Source organism: Cebidichthys violaceus, unplaced genomic scaffold (assembly GCF_023349555.1).
Source record: "Cebidichthys violaceus isolate CVI_PGR_0920_01 unplaced genomic scaffold, fCebVio1.0.p SCAF_7, whole genome shotgun sequence".
NCBI classification, from domain to species: domain Eukaryota; kingdom Metazoa; phylum Chordata; class Actinopteri; order Perciformes; family Stichaeidae; genus Cebidichthys; species Cebidichthys violaceus.
In genome coordinates this window covers 4,546,465-4,570,106 of record NW_027176927.1, presented here as the reverse complement: position 1 = coordinate 4,570,106, position 23,642 = coordinate 4,546,465, and the positions used below count along the sequence as shown (strand labels likewise).

The 23,642-nt window shown below is 44.5% G+C and overlaps 1 protein-coding gene across 2 annotated transcripts in view; it reads left to right on the top strand.

Annotated features, from left to right (window-relative positions):
• The first annotated feature begins 1,948 nt into the window (after window positions 1-1,948).
• The window catches only part of si:ch73-22o12.1 (nectin-2), a 76,017-nt gene continuing 54,323 nt past the window's right edge, over window positions 1,949-23,642 (top strand). For both annotated transcript variants that reach the window (XM_068736503.1, XM_068736502.1), the window contains exon 1: window positions 1,949-2,359. In XM_068736503.1, coding sequence (XP_068592604.1) covers window positions 2,272-2,359 — 88 coding nt within the window. In that variant the 5' untranslated portion in view covers window positions 1,949-2,271. The remainder of the gene's footprint in view (window positions 2,360-23,642) is intronic.

Genomic DNA, 23,642 nt, shown 5'->3' with positions numbered 1-23,642 from the left:
CAGATATGTATTGTGGGTGTCTAATGACAGGGAAAGAGAAAAAAAAATGGGAGTGCAGCGAGTAAGGAGACATGTGGAGGGAGAGGTGCTCAGACAGAATGAGAAAACCCAGGGAGAAGAGAAGTGCGTTGCAAGGGAACAGAGACTGTGTGACTTCAAAGAAGCCTGTGGCTGCTGACACAGAGCACACTGATCCTGTGGCCCCTCCTCTGTGGGTAAATAATCACCATAAGCCTTGGCTCTGTCTAATGAATCCACTGCCAATGAGCTAATATCTGTTAACTATGCGCTTCATTATCACTGCCACAGACCCCCGGAGAGCACGAGGATGGAGGGCAGGATGAATAGCAGCAAGGAGTGAAGGACGAGTGGACAAAGGAAATCGAATGACACGGGAAGAGGGAGAGAGGGGGGGGGGGATGACGAGGGGGGAGAGGAAAGTGAAGTGTAAATGAAGGGAAGGTGTAAGATGGCAAGGAAAAAAAATAGGTGATGCACTGTATAAGTAAAGTGCGTGGTAGCTGTAAAGTGGAAGGTGTGAAGGTCGATTTGGCATGGGTATGAAAAATGGATGACAGTGGGATGGAAAAGGAATGAAATCCTCCATTTGGTGGCCGTTTTCTATAAAGCTCCATATTCTACCATGAATGCGTTGACGATTTAGTGGTAGCAACAGTCGTCCGGGTGGTGCCAGCACACTTTCTCTGACTGTGCTGGTGCTCAAACTTTCAGCAACAGGGCCAAAAGACGGCTGCAAAATTAAAATATGGCTATGCAAAGTACCGTTGGCATTTAAAACCCACAGCTGCTCTCTTTGCATGGCAGATGCTTTCACAGTCTCTGGATTTACAGTGGGCAAGGAGTGGAGAAAAAAAAATGAAACCCCTACTGTCTCTTTGAAGACATAAATCTCCAAAAGAGGAATTGTTTTTTGTTTTATTTCCTGGTGTGCAGAACATAGTTTGACCTCTGATCATTATCACCATCTTCAGAAATACAGACTGAAAAATAAGAGGGTGACACTGGAGGGGAATCTGGAAATGAAACAGAAGAGAAGGAACAGAGCAGCACGATTTAAACTGTGGGACTTATGGAGATGTAATTACATTGGCTGTAAAACACTTGGGTATAGGGATTAGACCTAAACCAGATAATGCCTTCGCTATGCTAGTATGCACCCTTCCTCAGAGGGAAAATAGGGCAAAAAATGAATTGGAAGTTATTCTGTTGAAGGGAGAAAAAAAATCTCATCAACAAGACAGCCTGTAAATAGATACATGAGAAGCTGTTTCCTCTTGATTTGATTTTGCTGACTGACACTGGATTTGAATTTTGGCGTTCATTAACGAATGTTTATTGATTTTGGCATCTGCTGTGCTGGAGTGAGCTCCTCTCAATTGCGTGTGTGTGTGTGTGTGTGTGCAGAAACATACAGCAGAGGGCGTAAGAATCATCCGTTTCCACGTAGGGCTACCTCACCACTACATCGAAACTGTCTGACTCGGATAAATAGTGGAGTAACTTTACATAAATACCGAGAGACGCTCTCCTGTTGATGATATTTGCATTTATAGCTGATTATTTAATTGTATCATTTAAAGCAATCAAACAGGATTACTTTGAGGCCACATTGAGTGCGAATGAACGGAGGTGATACTTCTCAGATGTTGGGAGCTTGACAAAATATCGCCATATAGGGATATTCCTGGATATATATCACGTGTTTTGGATCATTTCCATGCATGACAGAAATCAAAGCCAAATCCGCTGCGGACTTTAGATGCTATCTCAGTTACAAGTTTCGAAAACTGCTTTTGGCGATTTCAACAAGTTGTTCCCAGAGTCCCCCCCTCCCCACCCCCTCCTGCCGTCGCTGGTCCTAATTGGTTTTCGGGCAGCAGAGAGCTGTGACGCCTCTCAGCCTGATGACATCACCCAGTCAGTCACACACCGTCGGACAGCCGCGCGCTTCGGAGGAACTAGTTATTGGAGTAACAAGAGCGCGGCAGCACTTCATTACGTCCAGAGTACCAGTTGGAGAGAAAATATTCACCTGTGCGCTGCCGGGACGAATTCACAAGGATTTTCATTCATTTTGAGCAGACTCCGTCTTAAAGGCTCAGCGAGGGGCATTTGAAACAAGAGACTCTGTCGGACTCCTGCTCTGTCCTGAAGACAAACAAGTTTATTCGGCCTATAGCACAATTTTATTTTTTTAATAATTCCAGAGAGACTGCGTGCCTGGTTTCACTAAAGGGACCGTAATCGACCATGGCGAGACGTGACGCCCGAAATTGGCATGACTGCTCCAAAATGATCGGACTGCTCTGCTTGGTCGCGTCGATACTTATTCAACACGGTAAGAAATAATCACTTATTTAAAAAAAAAAAAAAAACCCATAATATAATGTCAAGCTGGTTGTGAGCAGCATACTCGCCTTTCATTTCTTCGCGGAGCTTTAATAATTCAAGAGATACATTTAAACCACCACCTGTCAGGGCGGTGACAGGAGCAGGAAATTCACCAGGTGATTTCGTCACTCGCTGTACTGGCGAGGTTTTCAGCATTAACACCTAAAAATGTCTAAAGAATTTTGACTACAGTCAGCTGAAATCAGAGTTGAGAACAACCACCGCTTTCCGTTTCCTCATTCTTCAGTCGTGAACTATCTGTATCGATCTTTGACCCGAGTTTCGGTCGGTGACTCAACGCCATGTTGACTTTTCCGAAGGTGTGGCTCTGTGGAGCAGCAAGGTGTTTTCCTCCCGGTGCCCGCTGGCTGCCACAGAGCTCTGCCCTCACTGCTCCAGTCTGTCCTTGGTAGTCTCTCCTCTACAGCCACCCTTCTACTCAACGTCCCCCCCCCCCCCTCTGCGCCTTTTTCTCCCCTCTGTCCGCACATCATCTTCTATTATTTACACTTCAGCTGAGAAAAACGAGACTGGAAGCAGCTCTTAATGTACAGAGAGAGCAACAACTTGACACTCAATCATTTGCACTGATAACATGTTGATCCTACCCTGCCTAGTTTGTTGTTATAACATCTGCACAGTTTTCATACAGTGAACCACTCCCAATGTAAATTAGGTGGTATTTACTTTTAACAAGGCTACAGGCCACCTTTCTTCCCTGGCAACCTGTTTAAACAGGTAAATTATTCAGGTCTTTTCCAGTCCACTAGAGCCTACAGTAGGTGTAGCTACAGGTACCGCTGCCACAGTCAGTAGGCCCACAAACAAGAGAAAATATGTCTGGCATGCAGTTCATCCATTAACATATGAATGAATGCGTGTGGTATGAAACCAGTTTAACATTTTCTCTGCTTCCTTGCTGGGCCAGCTATTTGTTTTGTGCAGTAATTGGGGCAAGAATGTAGGACTAGATCTAACGCTCTGGCACAGTATACATTTGTGGTAGTGTACAGTAATGTAGTTGATTGTGGGTTTGTTTTAATCACAACTCATAAGCATAGTCACTCTTGACTTATTCATGCAGTGGACCTTTTTTGTCCAATTTCATTTTACTGAACATGAAGTGCTCTTAGGGGAGGGAGAAAAGTGGGGGAAAACAAAACAAAAGGTTTTACATATTTATGAGCGAGGAAAAACGCAAGGCTTAACCGGTACAAGCTTTTAGTTTTCTTTCATTTAAGTCATCTTTTCTGAGTGAACCTCTGACCCCCTTTTGGGTAATAGGAAGGATATGCAACTGTGAAGCTGGAACTTTTCCCTTGTCTACTTTGCATTTTGTGTTTCCCACTTCCTCTCGAGCAGCGACAGCAACCACTTACCTTCAATGCTGCGTCTGAGAGAAGTTAATTTAATTCCCTGCAAAGTTTCCACTTTAATACGGCCTAGCTGTAATGTAAAAAAAAAAAAATCCTTATTGAGGTTGATAGGTTTTTAATTAAGGTAGGCCTCTGTAGTTACACATGTATACAGAAGTTAATAAGAGCTGGCTGGTGGGGGTCCAGTTTAAGCTCTGAAATTACACCATAATACTACCCCCACCCCCCAAGTCAAGGTTGTGAGGGACCACGGATGTGGGTCAGAAACGCTTGGCCCATTACCATGGAGATGTTTTTATTTGAAGAGGGGTGGGCTTATGTGGGGGGGAGTTTTGGGTGGGGGGGGGGTCATGGGGCTATGGGAGCATTGTCTTTATGGCTGCGTGTGTGCAGGCGGTGACTGGCTGGCTGGCTGCCTGAGAAACTGGTGGGCATGCAGGGTCAGGGCCGGGGGAGGAGGCCGCTTCCCTCTCTGCTCTGCACAAAACGGCGTTTGTCCTCGTATACCTGAGGTCCTCCAGCAAAGCTAATTCAGATGCAAAGCTACTCTGGGTGGCTCTCCTCGGTTTCGAGGGAACAGGTGGCTCCTTCGGCAGCCTGCTGCAGTGCGCAGGGTTGCAGCTGAGTTTCACGATTGGTTGGGGAACTCAACGGGCAGCGTCTGATTAAGACAGGCGTACCCCCCCCCACTCCCCTCTTTCCCACCCGCCACTCGAAAACTCCCTCTTTCCCGCCATTCCTCGCTCCCTCCCCCACCCCCGCCGTCGAGTACATACAGGGGCCTTGTTCTAGTCTCTCTTTATTTACATCTATCTTTCATTCTCTCCTGTCCAGTGCTTTTGTTTGAAGGATGGTAGTCATTGGTTTATTCAAATGCACCCCCCCCTCACCCGTCTCCCAGCCTGTATTCTGACTGAAGGCCATGCTGTTCGTGACGGAAACGACATGCAGACAGACAGGAAAGTAAACCGCATGTGAGCTCACCATGGCCTGTCACCATGGCTTTAGGATTTCTTGTCAGCCAGAGCGGTATCAACCCTTCTGAAATGCTCTGTTTTTCATACCAAGATATTATTTCCCAACATTTTCACAACACCCTGCCCTCCCACGAACGCATAACCAATCAGAAACTCTGAGGAGATGTTTTTTTTGGCAATTCTACTTGAGCAATAGCTCAAACTTTTTGCTCTAACTATTTCCCTGCACATGGAGGGATTCTTTGTGAACAGTGTAGTTCTGCCAAGCCAGAGATTATTCATCATTACTACAGAGAGAGCGGGCATTACATTTTGTATATTAAGAGGAATTTGATTGATGGATAATGAGAGGAGTTTGTTTTTTTTCCACCCTGATAAAAGAAGGAAAAAGTGCTCAGTATCTCATTAGTTCCAGTGGAGCGAGGGGCTTAGGTCTTGGTTTGGTTTTTGTGTTAATGGCTATCTCAGTTTGGTCCTATCATTATGTAAATGAGCTGTCCTCGCCCCTTCGCATCGGTCCTGTAAATGTCGGAAGGATTTTGAAAAGGTCAGGTGTGTGTATAAGAAAGTCTAGCCCTGGCATTCGCTAGTAAGTACACACACTTACTAACGGACCTTCCTGTTTAAATGACACATCAATAACCTCCTCCTCCGCCTTATAATCACCTTTTAAGAGTTCGTTGATTCAGACATAAAACTGTGCTTGGATTTATGGCTTAATAGAGATGTGAGAGCGATACCAAGCAAGTGTGTGTGTGTGTGTGTGTGTGTGTGTGTGTGTGTGTGTGTGTGTGTGTGTGTGTGTGTGTGTGTGTGTGTGTGTGTGTGTGTGTGTGTGTGTGTGTGTCTCCGTGGCAAATGTGGCCCCATTCATTTTAAATAACTAAATTGTAGAAAGACTGATGCTGATATTTGGCATTTCACCAAATGAGCCTAATGATTTGGACAGCTTTTTATTATTACCTGTTATTTTACCAGGTATGCAATTGGAAAAATTGATTTCAGATTATTATTCAGGCAATATTTAATGGCCTTCTTCAAAATGGAGTACCTCTTATCCAACATTAAATTAGACATGGAAAGCTTTTAAATGGATGTAATGAAAACATTTTAGCAGCAGGCAATTTTAATTTTTTAAAACCTTTTTTTTTGTATGACACTATATTGATTTTTGCAGGGTTTTATATACAGATATTTTTATAAATTAGTTTCAGTGAAATTGCTTTGCTCTTTAGACTTTTCATTACCAATGACCAGAAACACAAAGGATCCATCAGGTTTATTGTTGACTTGGCAAATATTATTAGACAGGATGGATGGATCAGAAGAGAGGGAGGTCGATGAGCACGAGCCACTGCATCTTGTTGCATTCTAGGACGTGGTATTGGACCACAAACACAATTGAGTCCACGCACACACACACACGCACGCACGCACACACACGTACACATACAGCTGGTGATGAAAAAGGGCAGTAACTGGAGGCTGTGCTGTAAGTCAGATGACATTCCAGTAATAGGGAGGACCCATCACATCGCAGGATGACTCTCTGTGTGTGTGTGTGTGTGTGTGTGTGTGTTGTTTCAGGAAGTGTGTGTGTATCATCATCTGCAACCCTGTTATCTTCCACAGACATCAGATCTGAGTATATCCTTTTTTTATCGCTTTCTGCTCATTTAATTGACTTTCTTTAAGGATGCTTTTCCTCCAACTTGTAAGTAATGATAGTGGCTTTCCTGCAACATCCATCTCCATGTTAGAAGTCCCCCCCCCCCCCTTTCCCCCTTTGCCGACATGTAGATGCTGGATAGACGGCGGCCTGTGTTGAGGTCACACTGAGAGCCCCCCACAGGGATGTTTGTGTTTGGCTCCCAGGGTTGCCAGACTGCTGGAGTCGCTCCAATCTGATCCAAAGGAAAATGAGCAGATATCCTCATCTTTTGAAGGAATGCCAAATGTCATTAATGTGAATAGGGGCAGCTGAGGGGTTTCCAAAAAGCACAACTGTGCTGGGGTCGAGGATTTTGTTGGCAGAGGTGTTGGGTTAAATTGCTATATGCATCGAAACTGTGTGCATCAGCTCACACGCTGACATGAGTTCACTGCGAGAGATCAGTCCATAATGTAGCCTCCTCAAACCACCCACATGTTTATAGATAATGGAGAGTTTTCAGCACTATTTGCAGCGGTAGCATGCCAGCAGCTTATCTTGTATGAAAATGCCATAAGGAGAGTGGCTTACTTTATTTTTCGGTCACACACACATTTCCACGCCATTAGTCAAGATACCTTCTGCCAATTCTGCATTTCCTTACGTCTAACAAACCCCAGAAGGAATTTCAGGGGATGCAGGTCAAACCCATTCCAGCTCAGCCAATGTGGAGAATGAGCAGTAATTCCGATTTTAAAGATCCACTGAAAGGCAGCCAAACAGTTTAAAAAAAATCCCCTTAATTAACTAGACATAGGAGATAGGCGTCTGTGTAACCCCGCTGTAGTAAAATCACAGAGGAGTGGCGAAGGAGGAGCAGGGGTAGTAAAGGGAGGGGGGTTAAGGATGTTGAAGATGTCGACATTCTTAAATTCCACACCGCAGCATCTTGGCAGAGGGGATGAAGGAGGATTTCACAAAAACTGTGTGAGGGAGTGAACCAGGGAGGCCAAGAATTATCAGCTCATTTGTAATTCAGTCGCACCTCCCTCCCCTCTTCTTCTCCTTCTCTTAAAGCATGAGACACATATTTAACAGCCAAAGAGCCCTCCATTGTGGACAGAAAAAGGGCCGCTTGTGCTAACCTTTCTCTTTTTATTACAGTTACCTGACCTGTACCCTCTCCCTGTCATCTTTCCTCCCCGTTCTTCTGTCTTTGTCACATTCTTTTATTTCAGAAGTCCTCCCCATAGTGGACTCAGCAGATCTCTGTGCAACTAAGCACTGAGGCCCTTGACTGTGTCCTCCCCAGCGTGTCCCTACATAAATACACACACACACACACACACACACACACACACACACACACACACACACACACACACACACACACACATGCACACGGCAGCTCATTAGCAGTCACCTTAATGTGTCTAAATGCAGTTAGCGAGGTGGAGGGTGGGTTGCTTTATTGATCCGGTATTGAATGGTGGATGATGCAGTGCCCTTATGTGATATTGAAAACATTTAGGGCTCGCTCTTTCGGCATGACAGCGCCATGAAACATCTCTCTCTCTTCCCTCCTCCTCCTCCTCCTCCTCCTCTGATAATCCCTCCCTGTGTCCTCCCTGCCCCCAGTTTGTGAAATGTTGAACCATTTTTTTGCTTTACCTTTTTTTACCCATCTTTTATTTCCACAAATGTAGCTATTTTTTATTTTTGTCAACATGTGTTACCAGCAGCATTACAGCTGTTTTGTTACACATCTGCACACCTATATGTGTGTGTGTGTGTGTGTGTGTGTGTGTGTGTGTGTGTGTGTGTGTGTGTGTGTGTGTGTGTGTGTGTGTGTATTAATAGAGGAGCAGAGACGTGCTGCATCTTTGTCACATCTGACTTTGACAAGGTCATGTCAAATTCTCACTTATCAGCAGCAGTGGACAGCCTGGCTACAGGAAGGAAATTGAATTTGGTGTGACAGGGTCTTGTCAGGGCTCTTGGAGCTGGATGTAGAGTCATGTGCCCCAAAAACCTTATGCACACCAACTGCTTTCAATTCAGTTGGCTTTTCCCATGATCCCAGCAGACTTATCTGAGGAGCAGGGTAAAATTACACACTGTCAAATTAAGAAAATATGATATTCCTATAGATATAATCTCAGAAATATGAGATAAGAAAACAGAACTGGCCATCGCCGAGATAATGCACAACAGGTTTATTTCTCATGAAAGCCTGTGCAGAGTGCCCTTGTGTTTCACAAGACAAGCTGTGTTGTTGCGATCCTACGACTCAGATATCGGTGCCATCTCTTGCTTCACTTGTTGGTTTAAAAAAAAAAAAAATGCCGCCTTCCCGATAAACAAGCAGCACAGTCGTCATTGGTCCCCAGAGCCTTGAAACGGCAGGAGCATTCAAATCCTCCCCTGAAGCAAACGGCACATTAAGGTCAAATAGAAGCAGCAGGTTTATTCAGTTATCAAGCCTGTGTTTTGTCAACAGGGGTGTGCTGGGGTTTGTTTGTTTGTTTGTTTGTTTGTGGCTCCTTAGGGAGAGCAGGTCCTCCTTTCGTTAAAGCCATTTGTCACATTCATGTGTTTAACTGATTGCCTGCTCTCTAGTTGGCCACTTGCTCCCCTCTGTCACTCCTCCCCTGTCACATTTGTGCCTTTTACTTAAACTCCTCCGTCTTGATTCAGTCTTCCTCTGCCCTCTCTGTCTTTCTCTGTTTACGTCTCCTAATGCTCCAAACTTCCTTCTCTCTGTAATTTGGTCCGCATAATTGCTCCATCTGCTCAGTAAACTGCTGTCTCTTACTGTATCTCCTCCTCGTCCTGTTCTTTGCTCTCCTTCGCTCCGTTCTTAGTCATCAATCCCTCGTTTCTGCTTCTGTAATTGGAATGTCTGTTGCTTTCCTCTATCCTCTTACTCTCCCTTTTCCCTTAATCTCTGTCCCTCTCTTCTCCTCTTTCTGCAGCTCTCTCCCTGTCCCATCGTCCAATTCCCCAGTTGTCTCCTCCACCTAAGTCAGCTCCAGAGTTTCTCTTTAAGCTTATCCAAACTGCCTCTGCTACTTTCCCTCTCCTACTCTCATTTGCTCCCTCTGTCTCTCATCCTGCTTTCCTCTCATACCTCCCTAACAGCCCCCGCCCTCCCCACAGACATTTGTATTGCAGGCATCTGTACCTTCCTACCTCCCCTAACGAGCTCTTCTGTTTCTTTTTTCCTCCTCACATCAATCTCTCTCTCTCTCTCTCTCGCTCTCTCTCTCTCTCTCTCTCTCTCTCTCTCTCTCTCTCTCTCTCTCTCTCTCTCTCTCTCTCTCTCTCTCTCTCTCTCTCTCTCTCTCTCTCTCTCTCTCTCTCGCTCGCTCGCTCGCTCTCTCATACACCCCCCCCCCCCCCCTCTTTCTTTCTCTTCTAATGGCCAAGAACACCTCCTCCCACTCCACCCTGCTGGGCATTTTATTTTTGAAGGTTAAGTTGCTGTGACACTTTTACAGTGTTTCACCCCACCTCACCCCTCCTCCGATTGTCTCCCTCACCCAGGCTCGGAACGACACTCATCACCACCACCTCCTTACACGTGACCGCAAACACAGACGCAGAACACACACAGTACATAGCACGTACATAGCGGACACATGCACACAATTCTCTGGGCTGATTTGATGGTTGAATCACTTGATTACTGTACAGAGGACAGGAAAGGGGAAGTGACAGAAGAAAGTCCAGTAAGTGGGTGAGCTAAGCATAAGAGGTAAAACGGGGAAATGGAAACAGATGCAGGATTTAATTTAATTTCAGCAGAGTTAACCTGTCGCGCAGTGCCGGGATCAAGCTGACGATGTCCACTCCCCCGCTGCTACATGCTGTCACACACTCCTCTCCTCTGCAGGCGGTTACTAGGCCAGTAATAGAGCTTGACTCATCTAACAAGAGTCTTGCACAGAAGTTGAAGGGGGCTTACATTTGAGGAGTTAATTCCCACTGTACAATGTAGTACAATCTAATACTACAACAGAAAACTTGCTCTGTGATTTATGTCCATTTTCTTGGTGAAATTGTGTCTGTGGTACTATGCACATGTTTTTGATATTGGTATATGCGTAGTATCACTACAAATCTACATTTGGTCATCTGACCCATCTTGGTTCTTCCATGTTGCCTTTTTTTAAATTTATTTTGAGGTTTTATAACAAAAACTATATACAAACATTATTATAATTGCACGCCCAGACATGTTGAATCTATCAGTGTCCATAACCAGATTTAATACAGATTTATGATTTAACTTTGTTTAAAAAAATAAATCCTACGACCCATAGAGAAGTATAATGCAGCCTAAAGAGGATGTATTTTTACCTTTTAGAGATGAAATAATTTAATGGTTTAATCCATTTGCTATTCAACATCAAATTAATGGAAAACTGAGGGCTGTCCTTGACCAAAGAAATTCTTTGTCGAATAACACTTACATTACATTACAGTCATTTAGCAGACGCTTTTATCCAAAGCGACTTACAATAAGTGCATTCAACATTGGTAATCAAAAGAAGTACTAGTCACCAGAAGTTATAAGTACATTTCCTTTTCCAAACAAGCATCTAAGAGCATGAAGCAGAGCATAACTCAGAGCCAAAGTACAGTGCAGAAACAAGAAAAACAGTTAGTGCTATAAGTTATACGAATATGAGTTTCTCCACAAAGAATTGCACAGAAACACCACTTTAGATCTTGTGTTTACCAGATATGTGCTCACAAGTTTCTTGGAAATAAGTCATTCAGCATAAAAAAATCTTAGTTGACTACAACAAAAATGACAGATTTTCCTAATACTACAGGGCAGCCCTGGAAACTATTTTTAAAATCCGTCAATTGTTTGCACTTCTCAAGCAAATAGATGGTACCAGTTTCTTAAATGTGGTTATTTTCTGCTTTTCTCTGACTTGCATCACTGTGAATATCTTTTGCGTTTTGGACTGTTAATCAGGTAAAAAAAAAAAGAAGCAATTTGAGGAAGTCACCATGATCAGATCTTATTGATAATTTAACTATATATTTCACGTACATTTGCACAAGAATAATTCTGCATTGAACAGCAGCAACCTTGAGTTTTAGTCCAGGCAGTCAGCTGGCTGCTGCCAGACAGAATGATGCACTTTAGTGTTACTGAAAACAGAGACACTATTGTTTTCAGTCCAAGCTTAGAGACCCTCCTCCTCCTCCCTTCTCTCACACTCTGCTCACCTGGATTAAGGGGGAGACCATTGAAAAGTGTGTCTATTGTCCTTCCTCCCCCTTCCCTCTCCTACCTCTGCACCACACCTGTATCAATGGACAGAGCTGCCTTTGAGTAGTGGCCCTAGAGGGAAAGTGGCTTTGTAACAAGAGATGATTGGGTAGTTTCTCTTGAAACGACGGCTGATGGAAGGCCTTTTTCTGTTGTGTGGATGGATTTTTTTTTTGAAAAAGGTTTTTTTGGTGCGCAAGTCCTTGATGCCCCTCAAAGGGAATTTGTGTGCAGAAAGTAAAAAATATTTGCAAGTTCCTATGTGCATGTTTACGCTGTGCATGTATCATACACTTGCTCGTTACTTGGCTGCTTGCTGTTTTGGCTTTCTATCTTGGCCTCTTTAAGAAGAGCCGGGAGGGAGGGGACGAGAGAGGAAGAGACAGAGCGAGCAGGAGACGCAGTATCGTCTCTGCTGACTAGTACTTGTCACCGAGGCCCGCTGGGTGTCTACTTGCTCCCTCAGCTTCGCTGGGAGCCATCTCCTGAACTCACCACCTTTTTAAAAAAAAAAAAAAAAAAAAAAAAAAAAAAAAAAAAAAAAAAAAAAAAAATGCTTTTAAAGGAAACACTTTAAACGCTTACTTCTGTCCTTTCCCTCACTTCCCCCTTTCCTCTTCTCGCAACAAGCTCGCGGCTGATTTGTGCACCAGTGATTCATGAATTTATCTCTGGCACGGCACAGTCATGCCGGGTGCACGCAGTAGTGTGTGTGTGTCGAGTGTGCGCAGGGTCTGAGCGACAGAAAAAGGCTGCATGCTGGGGGGTTGATGGGGTGGGGGTGGGGGTGTAAAAGAGGGAGAAGGAGACGGGATGTGCTGTGACGCCAGCCCTGATTAGAGAAGTAGCACTCGCCGTTTAAACACACATTTAAATAGACACTGCCTCAGGAAGAACTTGGTTGGGGGTGTGTGGTGTGGTTCCTCTGTTTGTGTAAACTAACACAAGTGTTCTCAGTTGTTCTGGTTTTAAATAGAAGTCCCCGAGGCTCCACCTTCCAACTTTCCCTCGTTCATTTGTTTGTCTCGCTTTCCCCCCGATGTCTCATTCTGCATTTTGCTCTTTACTTTTGACACAGAATTGCTTTATCTGGCATATATTATTGATGTCCTCCATAGACGCGTCCCTCCTTGCTGCCCATCTCTGTCCTTCTCCTCTGCATTCTTTTACATGACTCCCTCTCTTGTGGCTGCTCATTTGGCTGTCATCCCTGTGCCAGCCAGTTCCCTTCCTCTCTTTCAATTTATCTGTACTCCTCATTCCTTCCAGATGACTCTCTTTCTCCCGTCTCTCCCTTCATCACCTCAGCCCATTGTGAGTTTACTTCCTTCCTCTCTCCCCCTCCTCTTCATTTTCCAACTGTTCAACCCCCCCCATGCGTCCCTCTTCCTTTTCCTTTCTGGACCTGATTCGGCCGGCTTCTCTCAGGTTTGCGTGTCCTACTTTGATTTCCTCTCCCTCCCCCTTGCTCTTTGCGCCTCCCCTCCTCTCACTGGTGTTTATTTACATAGAGAGGGATGGAGGTAGGGCTGTCGGGATGGATTGATGGATGGCGAGAGGCCACGGGTGAGGGGATCTGGGCGTTTGATGGAAGCCCCTGTCAGTCAGGATACTACTTAAAGAATTGGCTCGTTCGTTATTGTAAAAAGATGTGGAAGACTCGCCAGGTATATGAAGAGGTCTCTCCTCTCTGGTGTCCTTTTTGTGCCCATAGATCTAAAATGATGTCCATAATGTGGCCTTAACAGGCTAAAAGTAAACCATTCTTTAAAAGGATACTGGCATTTTAGAACATAGAACCTCTCCATTGACAGAGACACTCGGTCGCGCCGCACGTCTGCCCTTTTAAAAAGCTTTGTGGATGACATAATTATACAGTGTCAACGTGTGACAAGCTGAGCTTAGCTGCATTAGAAGAATTAATATGCACAGCGTAGGAGGGAGCTTGTCCATGATCTTCTAATGCTTATAGCCACTCACTCCCCTCCGCTCATCTTGGGAAGCCATCACACTCTGGAGCAGGTTCTCTCTGAAGCCATCAATGCTAATGTTCGACGGTCTTCTTTTTCATCCAGTGGAATGTTTTAAGGCTTGTGTAATCTCCATCTGTATTGCATTCATTTGTCAAGTGTAATGAATACACTTGAGTTTTTACTTGGTCATTTAATGCTGACATTAGGGTTAATTGGCCTTAAGGGACATTAGATCGGCTATATTATCATAGTAATGCCAGTCCAATTACGTATTTAATGCATAATTCAATATTGGACTGGATTCCTACAGAAGTCCCAAACCTGTAGATTTTAATGTGACACTTTGATTGGATTCCAGATAAATACATTCTTTTTTTTTTTTTTACAATTTATTATTATTGCCAAATGTATTATCTACTGATTCAAATGTTATTTTAAAGACTTTTCCATCCTCACAGTAAAATTATGGTTGTTAGAAAACTTGGATATAAAAACAATCAATAAAGTTCAAGATGGTTAGATAGAACTTTACAGTACAGTATTACTGTAGCAGGGGAAAAAAAGTGGAGTGGGAGTCGAGCAGTGCAGCTGCCGGTGCAATATATCATAACACCAAGTACAGGTCAGCTCAGTGGGTCTGTAGCATGAGATGTTACAGAACGTACAGCTTGAAATATTAAAGCAGTTCTCTGCCTCAGATGATGAACTGCCAGAAGAAGTGGGCTAAAGGGTAACATAAGTAAGTTTCTGACATTATAGAACGGACCTTAAAGATAAAAAAAAAAAAACGTTTATGCTTTACCTTTCGCTCGATCCGGTCTGTTTTTTGTTGTGTCATGTGACTTTCTGCCAGAAGACGGTGGAAACGTTCCAGAGAAGAGTGCCGGTGTTGTCAGAGTTTGTTGTGTTGAAGTCCAGAAAGCATAGCCTATTGTTATCTAAAATATTTTCAATGTCTTTGCTTAATATTTTGCTGATTTTGACAAAATGCGATGCGCGATTTAAGAATGAGACTTCTTAGAGCAAGACTTGGTTAGACAGAAACAACAAACAGACCGGATCAAGCAAGAGGTAAATAAAAACACTTAATATTTCTGTAAGATCCTTGCCATGATGTCGTCAGATACCTATCATAAAAAATCTGAACCCAAAACAAGCACTTTTAGTTGGACGTAAATTGGCATTGAGGAATTGCCTGATATGATTAAATTGCAGTTTTCGTTCAATACTCGACCAATTTCAGAAATGATTGTCCCCATGTGGTGGACAGTGCTATTTGACGCTACTTTTGCATTTTTCACACAACTTGATCCAATAAACACTGTTTAAAAATCTTTACAAAGGCAGTGGCAAGACTTTTTCTCACTCTAGGTTTGGCATAGACACATTGAAGGAGGCAAGAAGAGCAGCCATGCACTGAGCTGCATATCAGTATACATGCATGAATGAATGGATGATGCATGAATGAATGGATTAATCACGATTAATCAGCAGATTAATTGATAATGGAAATATGAGAGTCATATTAGAATACCAGGAGTACACGATGTAACGGGCACAAGTGTTAAAAAGTAGAGATGTGATATTATGTGAAAGGCTTCTTGGAGCTCTTCCTGACAAATTGGAGGCATGACCCAGTCTAGCACAAAATCATTAGATCACCTGACAGTTGACAAAGCCCACTTGTGCCGAGTCTGTGATGGAACAAGCGACAGGAGAAACGGAGCTGCAGAGATCATGTGAATGGTGTGCAGTGGGATGAGCAAGGGGGAGAGAGGCGAGTGTAGGCCATGCAGTTGGAGGTAAATGTATGTTGGCAGTAGCTAAAGGGAGGGAAAGAGTAAGAGCACAATGGCGAGAGGAGAGAGAAGCCTGTTACCGAACCATCAGCGGTGGTAATGAGACACAGGTGCAGCCCGTGGAACCACATCCCTTATCGGAGAGGAGGATGGGAAGGCAGGAAAGTAGTCAGAAATACTGTAGCGCTACAAGACAGGAGACTCAATGCAGCGTTTCACCTTGATCGAACATTATTACTCATAAGTATGCGCACCCCCGTAGGAGTTCTCGAACAATCACCCAAAAACAGTAGGCACCCCGGGGACGTGTCATTACTCTGGGCGTACAGGCTTTATCTAACTCTCCATTCGTTTGCATCTATTTTGAGCGCCTAGTTAAAAAATCATAAGTGCAACACATTAAAAACAAGCATGACACGCAGCCACATCATAGAAACAATTCTGGGTCTTTGTTTGTAGTTCATCATCATCTCTGATCATCTCATTTAGACTTGGTTTTCAAACATATGCTAATGAACGAGGAGCCAGGAAAAGCCAGAGCTTTGCAACACGGCAACTGATTTCAGCACTTTATTGTTAATGAACTTATATTTGGGTTTGCCTGCTAAAAACAGAAGATGTTGGATTAGTTGGAAAAGCTTCTTCGAAAATTGGTTAGCAGAGAGGGTGCAATGAGAAAAAGATTAAGGAGGACCGAGGGGAGAATGTAAGGTGACAGATTGAGATAGTGGGAGAGAGGAGCAGGGAGGCAAAAGAGGAAAGAAGGGCACAAGCTGCTCAGGAAAAGGTGTTAAGACAGAGTCAGGGGTATTGAATCAGAGGGGTGTGTGCGAGGATGTGAGCAGAGCAGATACGCACTCTGTGCCTCAGGCTTCGGTGGGGTGACTATACTTGTTTTTTTTCCATCAACTCCCGGATCAGTCAAATGCAGGGAAGGGAGGAATCACCACAGTTAACAAGTGTCTGTGTGCGGGCGATTCAGAGCAGGTGCAGTCAGGAAGTGCAAGTGGGTGCATGGTTTGTTTGAATGGTAGACATCAGAGAGTGCAAGAGAATGGCCTTTGTATTCAGCCAATGCTGAGCGAGTAAATATTTTGGAAGGGCATGCTGCGTTGGTAGATTGTTCTTTTGAAGCAGTGGGGGGGGGGGGGGGTGACAACAGAGGGGGGAGAGATGAGAGGGAAGGAGACGGCGAGCTAGAGGAAACTGTGAAGCAGCAGCAGCTATGTTTATTCCACCATGCAGAGACGTGAACACAAACTGAGCTTTGTCCCGCGCCCAGGCTAACTTAATGTTAGAGCTAGCTGTGCGACCTCGGAGAGACGCTAGAATAAACTGCTTTGCTCTTTCCCCTTCATTTGCTGCCAAATGACATTGCTTACTCTGCTACGGGGTTGCCCTCGCTGCCAGCGGCTGCTATCATGAATGAACAATGTGCACTTCTCAGGGTCCCATATCTCTCCTCAGGGGGCTTCTCCACAGGCCGAAAGGTGTACACTACAGGAAACGAAGCTACGCATAAGATGATATTCATGCTGGGGCAGCCTTGTTAGAGACATGTTTGATGTGTCTCGTTTTCTACTGCGGGAACATGATATGAGGAAGAATAAACACGGCAACAACACGTACATGCGGTGTGACCTCCGTGGCTGCCCCTGTTGTGTTGTAGTATGTATTTAAGTTTTTTCTGATGCTATTGTGTTAGGGCAGAACGGCTCCAGTGGGGGATGAGGGATAAGAGGGGTCATTCATTCAACACATACACACACACACACACACACACACACACACACACACACACACACACACCTCCCTCACAGGCCTTTCATCTTTACTCTCACAGGCTTCTCTTGTTCTGTCAGTCTCACTGAAGGGGGGAGAGAGATGGAGGAAGGATGTTGGGGAAGGGGTGGGTAAAGGGGGAGAAAGAAAAGGACAACAAGTGATTTGGGTTTCCTGTTCCCTGCAAAAATCATCTACCAACCAACCCCACCCTAATCCATCACCTCCATTTTGAGAGGGAGAGAGTAACAGGTTGCAAAAGTTCCCTCTGCTTTTGTGCTCTGCCGTTTCCTTTTCATCTTTTTTTCTTTTTCCACCCTCTTTAATTGTATCCTTCTCATCTCATCCTCTCGTTGCCTCGCCTCACCCCCCACTCCCTTCCACTCTTCCTCTGTCCATCCCTCGCTTTCCCTGGGGCTTGCCTTAGTGGGTCGGTTCCAGTCTGTCTGTTCGCTGATGACTCCACTTGGAGCAGATGTGATGCTCAGCAGCTGTTGCTTTGCTCTGCAGTCTCACCCCACAACCCCCCCCTTCACATATCTCTCTCTCTCTCTCTCTCTCTCTCTCTCTCTCTCTCTCTCTCTCTCTCTCTCTCTCTCTCTCTCTCTCTCTCTTTGCCTCCCCTCCGATGTCTCTAATGTTCTTATTTATCTACATGTCTTTTTGTTCCCTGCTACGCCGTTTCTCAACTGTAAATTGCCGCGCTTCATTTTATATTTTAATTCCCGGATCCGTTTTGTCTTCTCTGACCAGCCTCACCAATTCGTTTCACTCTCCCGCCTCCCTGATGCAGCTGTTAACGTTCAAAGCACATTAGGATTTTTGTCATAACAATAAGTCTGGAATCTCTGTGTGTTTGTCTGCCTCATGAATGCCAACTGTCACACTGTAATCATGTGAAACAAATGCCGGCCATTGACGGCAGCACTGCAGAGGGCAGAGGGAGGATATTGTTCCAACATAAATCTGACTAAATGAGAGAAATGCAGAATGATGACTGTTTGTGTTGTTGTTGTTCATTTACACAATGTTGTTCAAAGCACGGCCCAAAGCTAGAATTAGAATATCTATGTTTAGCTTGATATTAGGACTTATTGAGACAAAATGGGACTTGGACACTTGAAGAATGATGAAGTGTGGGTTTTATTTAGGCTTACTCTCATCAGTGCCCTGCGCTTCTTCACATAGTTTTATTAGAATCTTTATTGGCTGTCTCTTTTCATTTCTTTCGGTCTCGCTGCCTCCGTCTCTGCCAGGATTGGCTGGCTGGTGAACTGAGCATCCTCTGACAGGTGCCCTCTTGTCTGAGATTAGAAGCGAAGAGGGAGAGGAGTTTGAGGAGGAGGTGGGGGTGGGTGGTTCATGTCACTTTGATGACTTCAGCCTGGAGGAATCTGTTTTTCTGGACAGGCGTGTGGTTCTGTCTGTGTGGCAGGGTGCGTGTGTGCATAAGCACGAGTGTGCGTGTCACATCTGTAATTGGCTGCTGCAGCCTCTGCTGCCGTGCTCACAGCTCGGCCTCTGATCTTGTGGAAATCTGGGATCAGCGCGGCAGATCCGCCTGCTAATCAGCACTCGGAGCCCATGCACAGGAACGTCAACCTGTGCTTCGCTCTGGAGGCTGGAATATCACCGCACTCGGGATTTAATCGCACCAAAAATCCCTTAATGGGAAACGTTACGTGCAGTCTAATTTGAGGATATTGAGATAAAACTTAGGTGTGTGTGTGTGTGTGTGTGTGTGAGGTTGTGACAGCGATATGTGTTCAGTGCACATGACCGAAACGCCAATAAGCAATATCGAGCGCCACTTTGCCCCCTTGTGCTCTCGGGTGATAAGATTACAACAAGGCCAGTTCACTGGTGGCTCTCTTTGCACTTTACCCTCTCCGGTCTCTCCTCTGTTTCACCGGTGAGTGCTCATGTTGGCAATCGGCACAGCGTCATTGGGAAATTCATAAGGGGAATTCATCACTCATTCCTGGTTCCCCTTTGAGGACTGCGCTAATTAGCCGGCGTCTGTGATTAGTTGGCTTGTGTTTGATCTGCTTCACTCCTCTCTCCCTCTCTGTCGAATAGGCTGCCTGCATGGCTGGGCCACGATTTAGCTGCAAGGGGCACCCAACACACAAAGACTCAAAAAACAGACACACAAAATTGCACACAGTGGCATATTTTCCCCAGCCTTTCGGAGACACTGCAGGGGGCCTCAGAGACACAGTATCACACACTAGCAGACACACACACACACACACACACACACACACACACACGTGTCCACGCACGTGAGCTGCAGTGCTCCAAACCAAAAGCAAAAACACTTCGGTGGATAGAGAACAGCTGTTTTTATTCCACCAATGCATACCAGGAACTCTCCACTTTCACTTTTGAGAGTTTCAGCCTGTCATTGAAATTCCCCTTAAATACCAACGCTACACTGCTTACAAAGCAACACAGGGCGTGGGCGGCTAGCTTAGGAGTGGATTTATTTAACTTAACCCAGAGTGATTACAGCTGAAGATGGGCGAATTACGAATGTAATTAAATTTGTACAAATCCCCCTTTGCTCCCCTTTTGCATTAGGTCTCAATGGCAAAGCACAGTAGGGGATATCCATGCTGCGTTTAATATGACACAAATAGGAGCAATTCTTTGGTGCATGACAGAGCACTGTCTAATTACACAGAAGCTGTGATATTGAAGGACCCGTCTGTCCTTGAAGCTGGCCACTGGAGCATGGCAGGGCCAGTTCTTGTCTGTTCATGCCCCCATCTATCTATCCCTCTCTTCTCAATCCTCTATCTGTCACTTTGCCTTAAGGGTGTAGATGGTAAACAAAGGCGGCTCCAACCCAAGGTAATGGCGACCTGACAGGGGACGGCTCCAGCAGCTTGTGTGTTTTCTCGAGTGCGTGCGTTTGTTGTTGCGCTCCTCCTTATGATCTCGGGGAAGGGGCTTCAATCGCAGTCGGATCAATTGTAGCATCATTGTGATTGCCGAGCCATTACAGGCTAAAACCACGGTTCATACTGTTATTGAGGGGAAATTCGATCCATTGCTGTTTTCCTCTCAGACAGGTACAGGTGTTTAAGGACAGCAAGCAGTTTATTCTCAATACGAACATCTAGAGTTACTGACTGGCTCCTGTATCTTTAAATACAAAGATAAAAATGTATTTGGTCAACACAATATTGTCTCATTTTTAGGGAACAGAATCATGGTTCTTTGTGTTTGGAGTATTGTTGTTATACTCTAGAGGGCTTTTATTTTCACTATTGATCAAACTGTTGATTATTTATGGGGATCATTGTCCATTAAGATTTCCCAGAGACAAAGGTCTTGCATTTTTGGTCCAAATCTTCTTATTGGAGAAGCTAGAACCAGTACATGTTTGGCATTTGAGCTTAATAAATAAATTGAATAGTATGTAATAAATAGTTTATTGTTTTTCTACCAATTGTATTAAGGGTCAACTAATTGTTTCAGCTCTAATAATCTACAGTATATACAGGTAAAGAATTAATTTCAGATGCAACAAACGTAACATTCTACAGGATAAGAGCATTACATTTATCAACAAATTAGTCCTGTAAATTAAATAATAATGCATTTAATGCATTTTATTTCTTCTATCTGCTTTTCATAGTCCTTAAAGATGCTTTGTGTGAGAAAAACGCATCATGATAAAACAAGTAAAATGTTTGACAATCAATTAAACACAGAGGTGATTAAATGTTGCTAGCAAAGACTGCCTCTGCTGAAAGTCCTCTATCTCCTTTGGCTTTTTAATGGTATATTATTCTTGATTATTTATTGTAAAGCTTTTAACAGTCTAATTTCTTTTTCTGGGTTGTATGCATGTTGTTTTAGTTGTTGTTTGAGGTTAATTGCATTAAGTAAATTAGTTTAAGTAGTATTTTTCTTCTTTTTTTTTCTACCGGAGTCTGACCATGCAGCCAGCCAGCCAGCCACATCTTTTCAGTGTCTTTTCTAAAATTTGACTTAACAGAAAAGACTTGAGAGGAAATATCAGGTTATGCACCACTCCCTCTTTCGATCTGTCTCCTTGAGCTGTCTGTCAGTTGGGTCTTCAGTCATCCATCTGTCCGCCAGCATCAAAACAATGCACCATGTTCCCAAGGCAAGTTGTCATAGTGACTGTCCTTCAGAGAATACTCAAAGTTGATCTTAGTGTTCAGTTCAGATGGAGGGAGGGCCAGAGAGCAGCCTCCTCTGTTCCTGCTGATACTCTCCTGCTCCATTGTATCTTATAGAAACTGCAGTCCAAACCACCGCTCTCTTTTCCTATCCATCCCTGCGTCTTCCCCTCCCTCCTCGGTATCACCTTTCCCCCCCTCCTTTGTAGGAGAACTGATGGGAGGTATATGTGTTGAAGTGAAAAGTTTCATCTTACCTACCTCCTATTGAGACTTGAAGACAATAAGCCGTTCACCTCCGCCCTCACAGCTCACTGCAGACCTGCGGGAAGGAAACTGACTTTGAAACGTGGATTCTTTCTGCTTTTAATTGCTTCAGTGATCTATTGTCCCCCACTTCTATCCTTTTGTTCTGTTTTCCTACATCCTACCTGCCTGATGTTTACTAATTGCTGTCATCTTCCCACCTCAGTGTTGCTGAGCTCTTTATGTAAAAAGAAGAAAGATGCTATTTAAAAACTGTTGCATGTCCTGGTATTTTCAAAATGCAGGTGGACTGATCAGCTATCCACACATCTGACATTTGAGCAATATGCTGCAGTGTTCCAGTAACATGAGTCATAATGAATCATAACATTTGCTCTTATGTTAGCAATACTTTTGCAAGAGTATATCCACTTTACTTTATTTTTTGTCCAAGTGGTGGGTGTCATATTTTGGCGCGTAACTCGCCAGTCCTCTCAAATCTTTCCCTGCGGAGCTCTTTTTCCGTGCTCCTACACAGACTTGCTGTCAGTAATTCAATCCAGCTGGTTGTTGTGACGGACACACTCGTCAGTTTATCATAATATTAGTACGCACCTCCTTGTTTGTTTGCTTGTGGTGCCTGACCTTCTGTCTTCCATATGGCCGGCATTGATTTGCTAACACGCTGTGTGATACTCCTGACAGATTGACTGTGCTAATATTCGTCTCCCTCATATCACCATACTGCATTTTAATCCTTTTAATGTGCAGTGTAAATTGGATTGGTCTCTCACCCCCTCGACTATGAACGAGCAGCGCGTCAACGGCGTAGTTGACCATTGGGCTCGTCGGTAGCGGGCTGACTGACGGCCCTCACACTGTGGGGAGAGAAGCTGGGAGATGAAGCCCCCCCCCTCCCCTCCCCCGCCCCCGCCCCGCCCCGCCAAGGTGAAGTTAAGGTGAACATTGGTGACGAAGAACCTGGAAACACAGCTGTGTTTGGGTCAGACAGGCGGGGTTGCCATGGAATTCCTTTCACTTTAACAGGCGGCTCGGTTTTTAATTCGGGGAAGGGATCACATCCAGCCTGAAATATCCTCTCTGACACCTCGGTAGACTCTCACATCCAAGTGTTGTCAGGGAAGCGAAAATGGGACGCATAATCACATTATGTTAACAACTGACATACAGAGGGACGGATTTATACACACACGCACATTTAGGAAGTGATGGATGAAAAGATAAAGACACACACATACACAGCCCGCTTTGGACATTTGTAGAAGTATCTGGCACTTTTCTCCAGATGTGCACTTTTGACTTGAGCCTGATCCTTTAATTCATGGCGATTTCCGAAGTGAGATGCTGCCAGACTCTGGATATACACACACACACACACACACACACACACACACACACACACACACACACACACACACACACACACACAGGTGTGCAGATGTGTAACAAAACAGCTGTAATGCTGCTGGTCGTTTTGGTGAGCTTTCTGCCATACCTGATGGGGAGGTGCAAGGCATCAGCCTGCATCATTTGAAATGGATCAAGATGTTTCCCCACACACTGACCCTAGACCTGTCTGAAAATTGTTTTTCCAAATTCTCAGATTTACATTTTATGCTTTCGCACGGACTGCAGATCTGTCACTGCGGTCACCCGGCAGTAAAACCCCAAAATGACATGCAGGGCTAAAATAACATGCCCGGTACAATTACCATGAGGAGTGATGGCACACAGGGCTAGAATGAAGAAGTCAGACACAAAAGGAACTAACTGAGTAAAAAAAAGAAAAAGAAAAAAGAAGTAGTCAAGGAAGAGCAGAATGAGCCAGAGGGATGAAAAGGATTTATTCCAAAATGAAAAGACAGGACAGGGCTGTGGCATAGATGAGGGGGGTGGGGGAGAAGTGAGCGATGCCGAGAGAGAAGGCGAGTGCGGTGGAGGTAGAATGATGTGCAGGG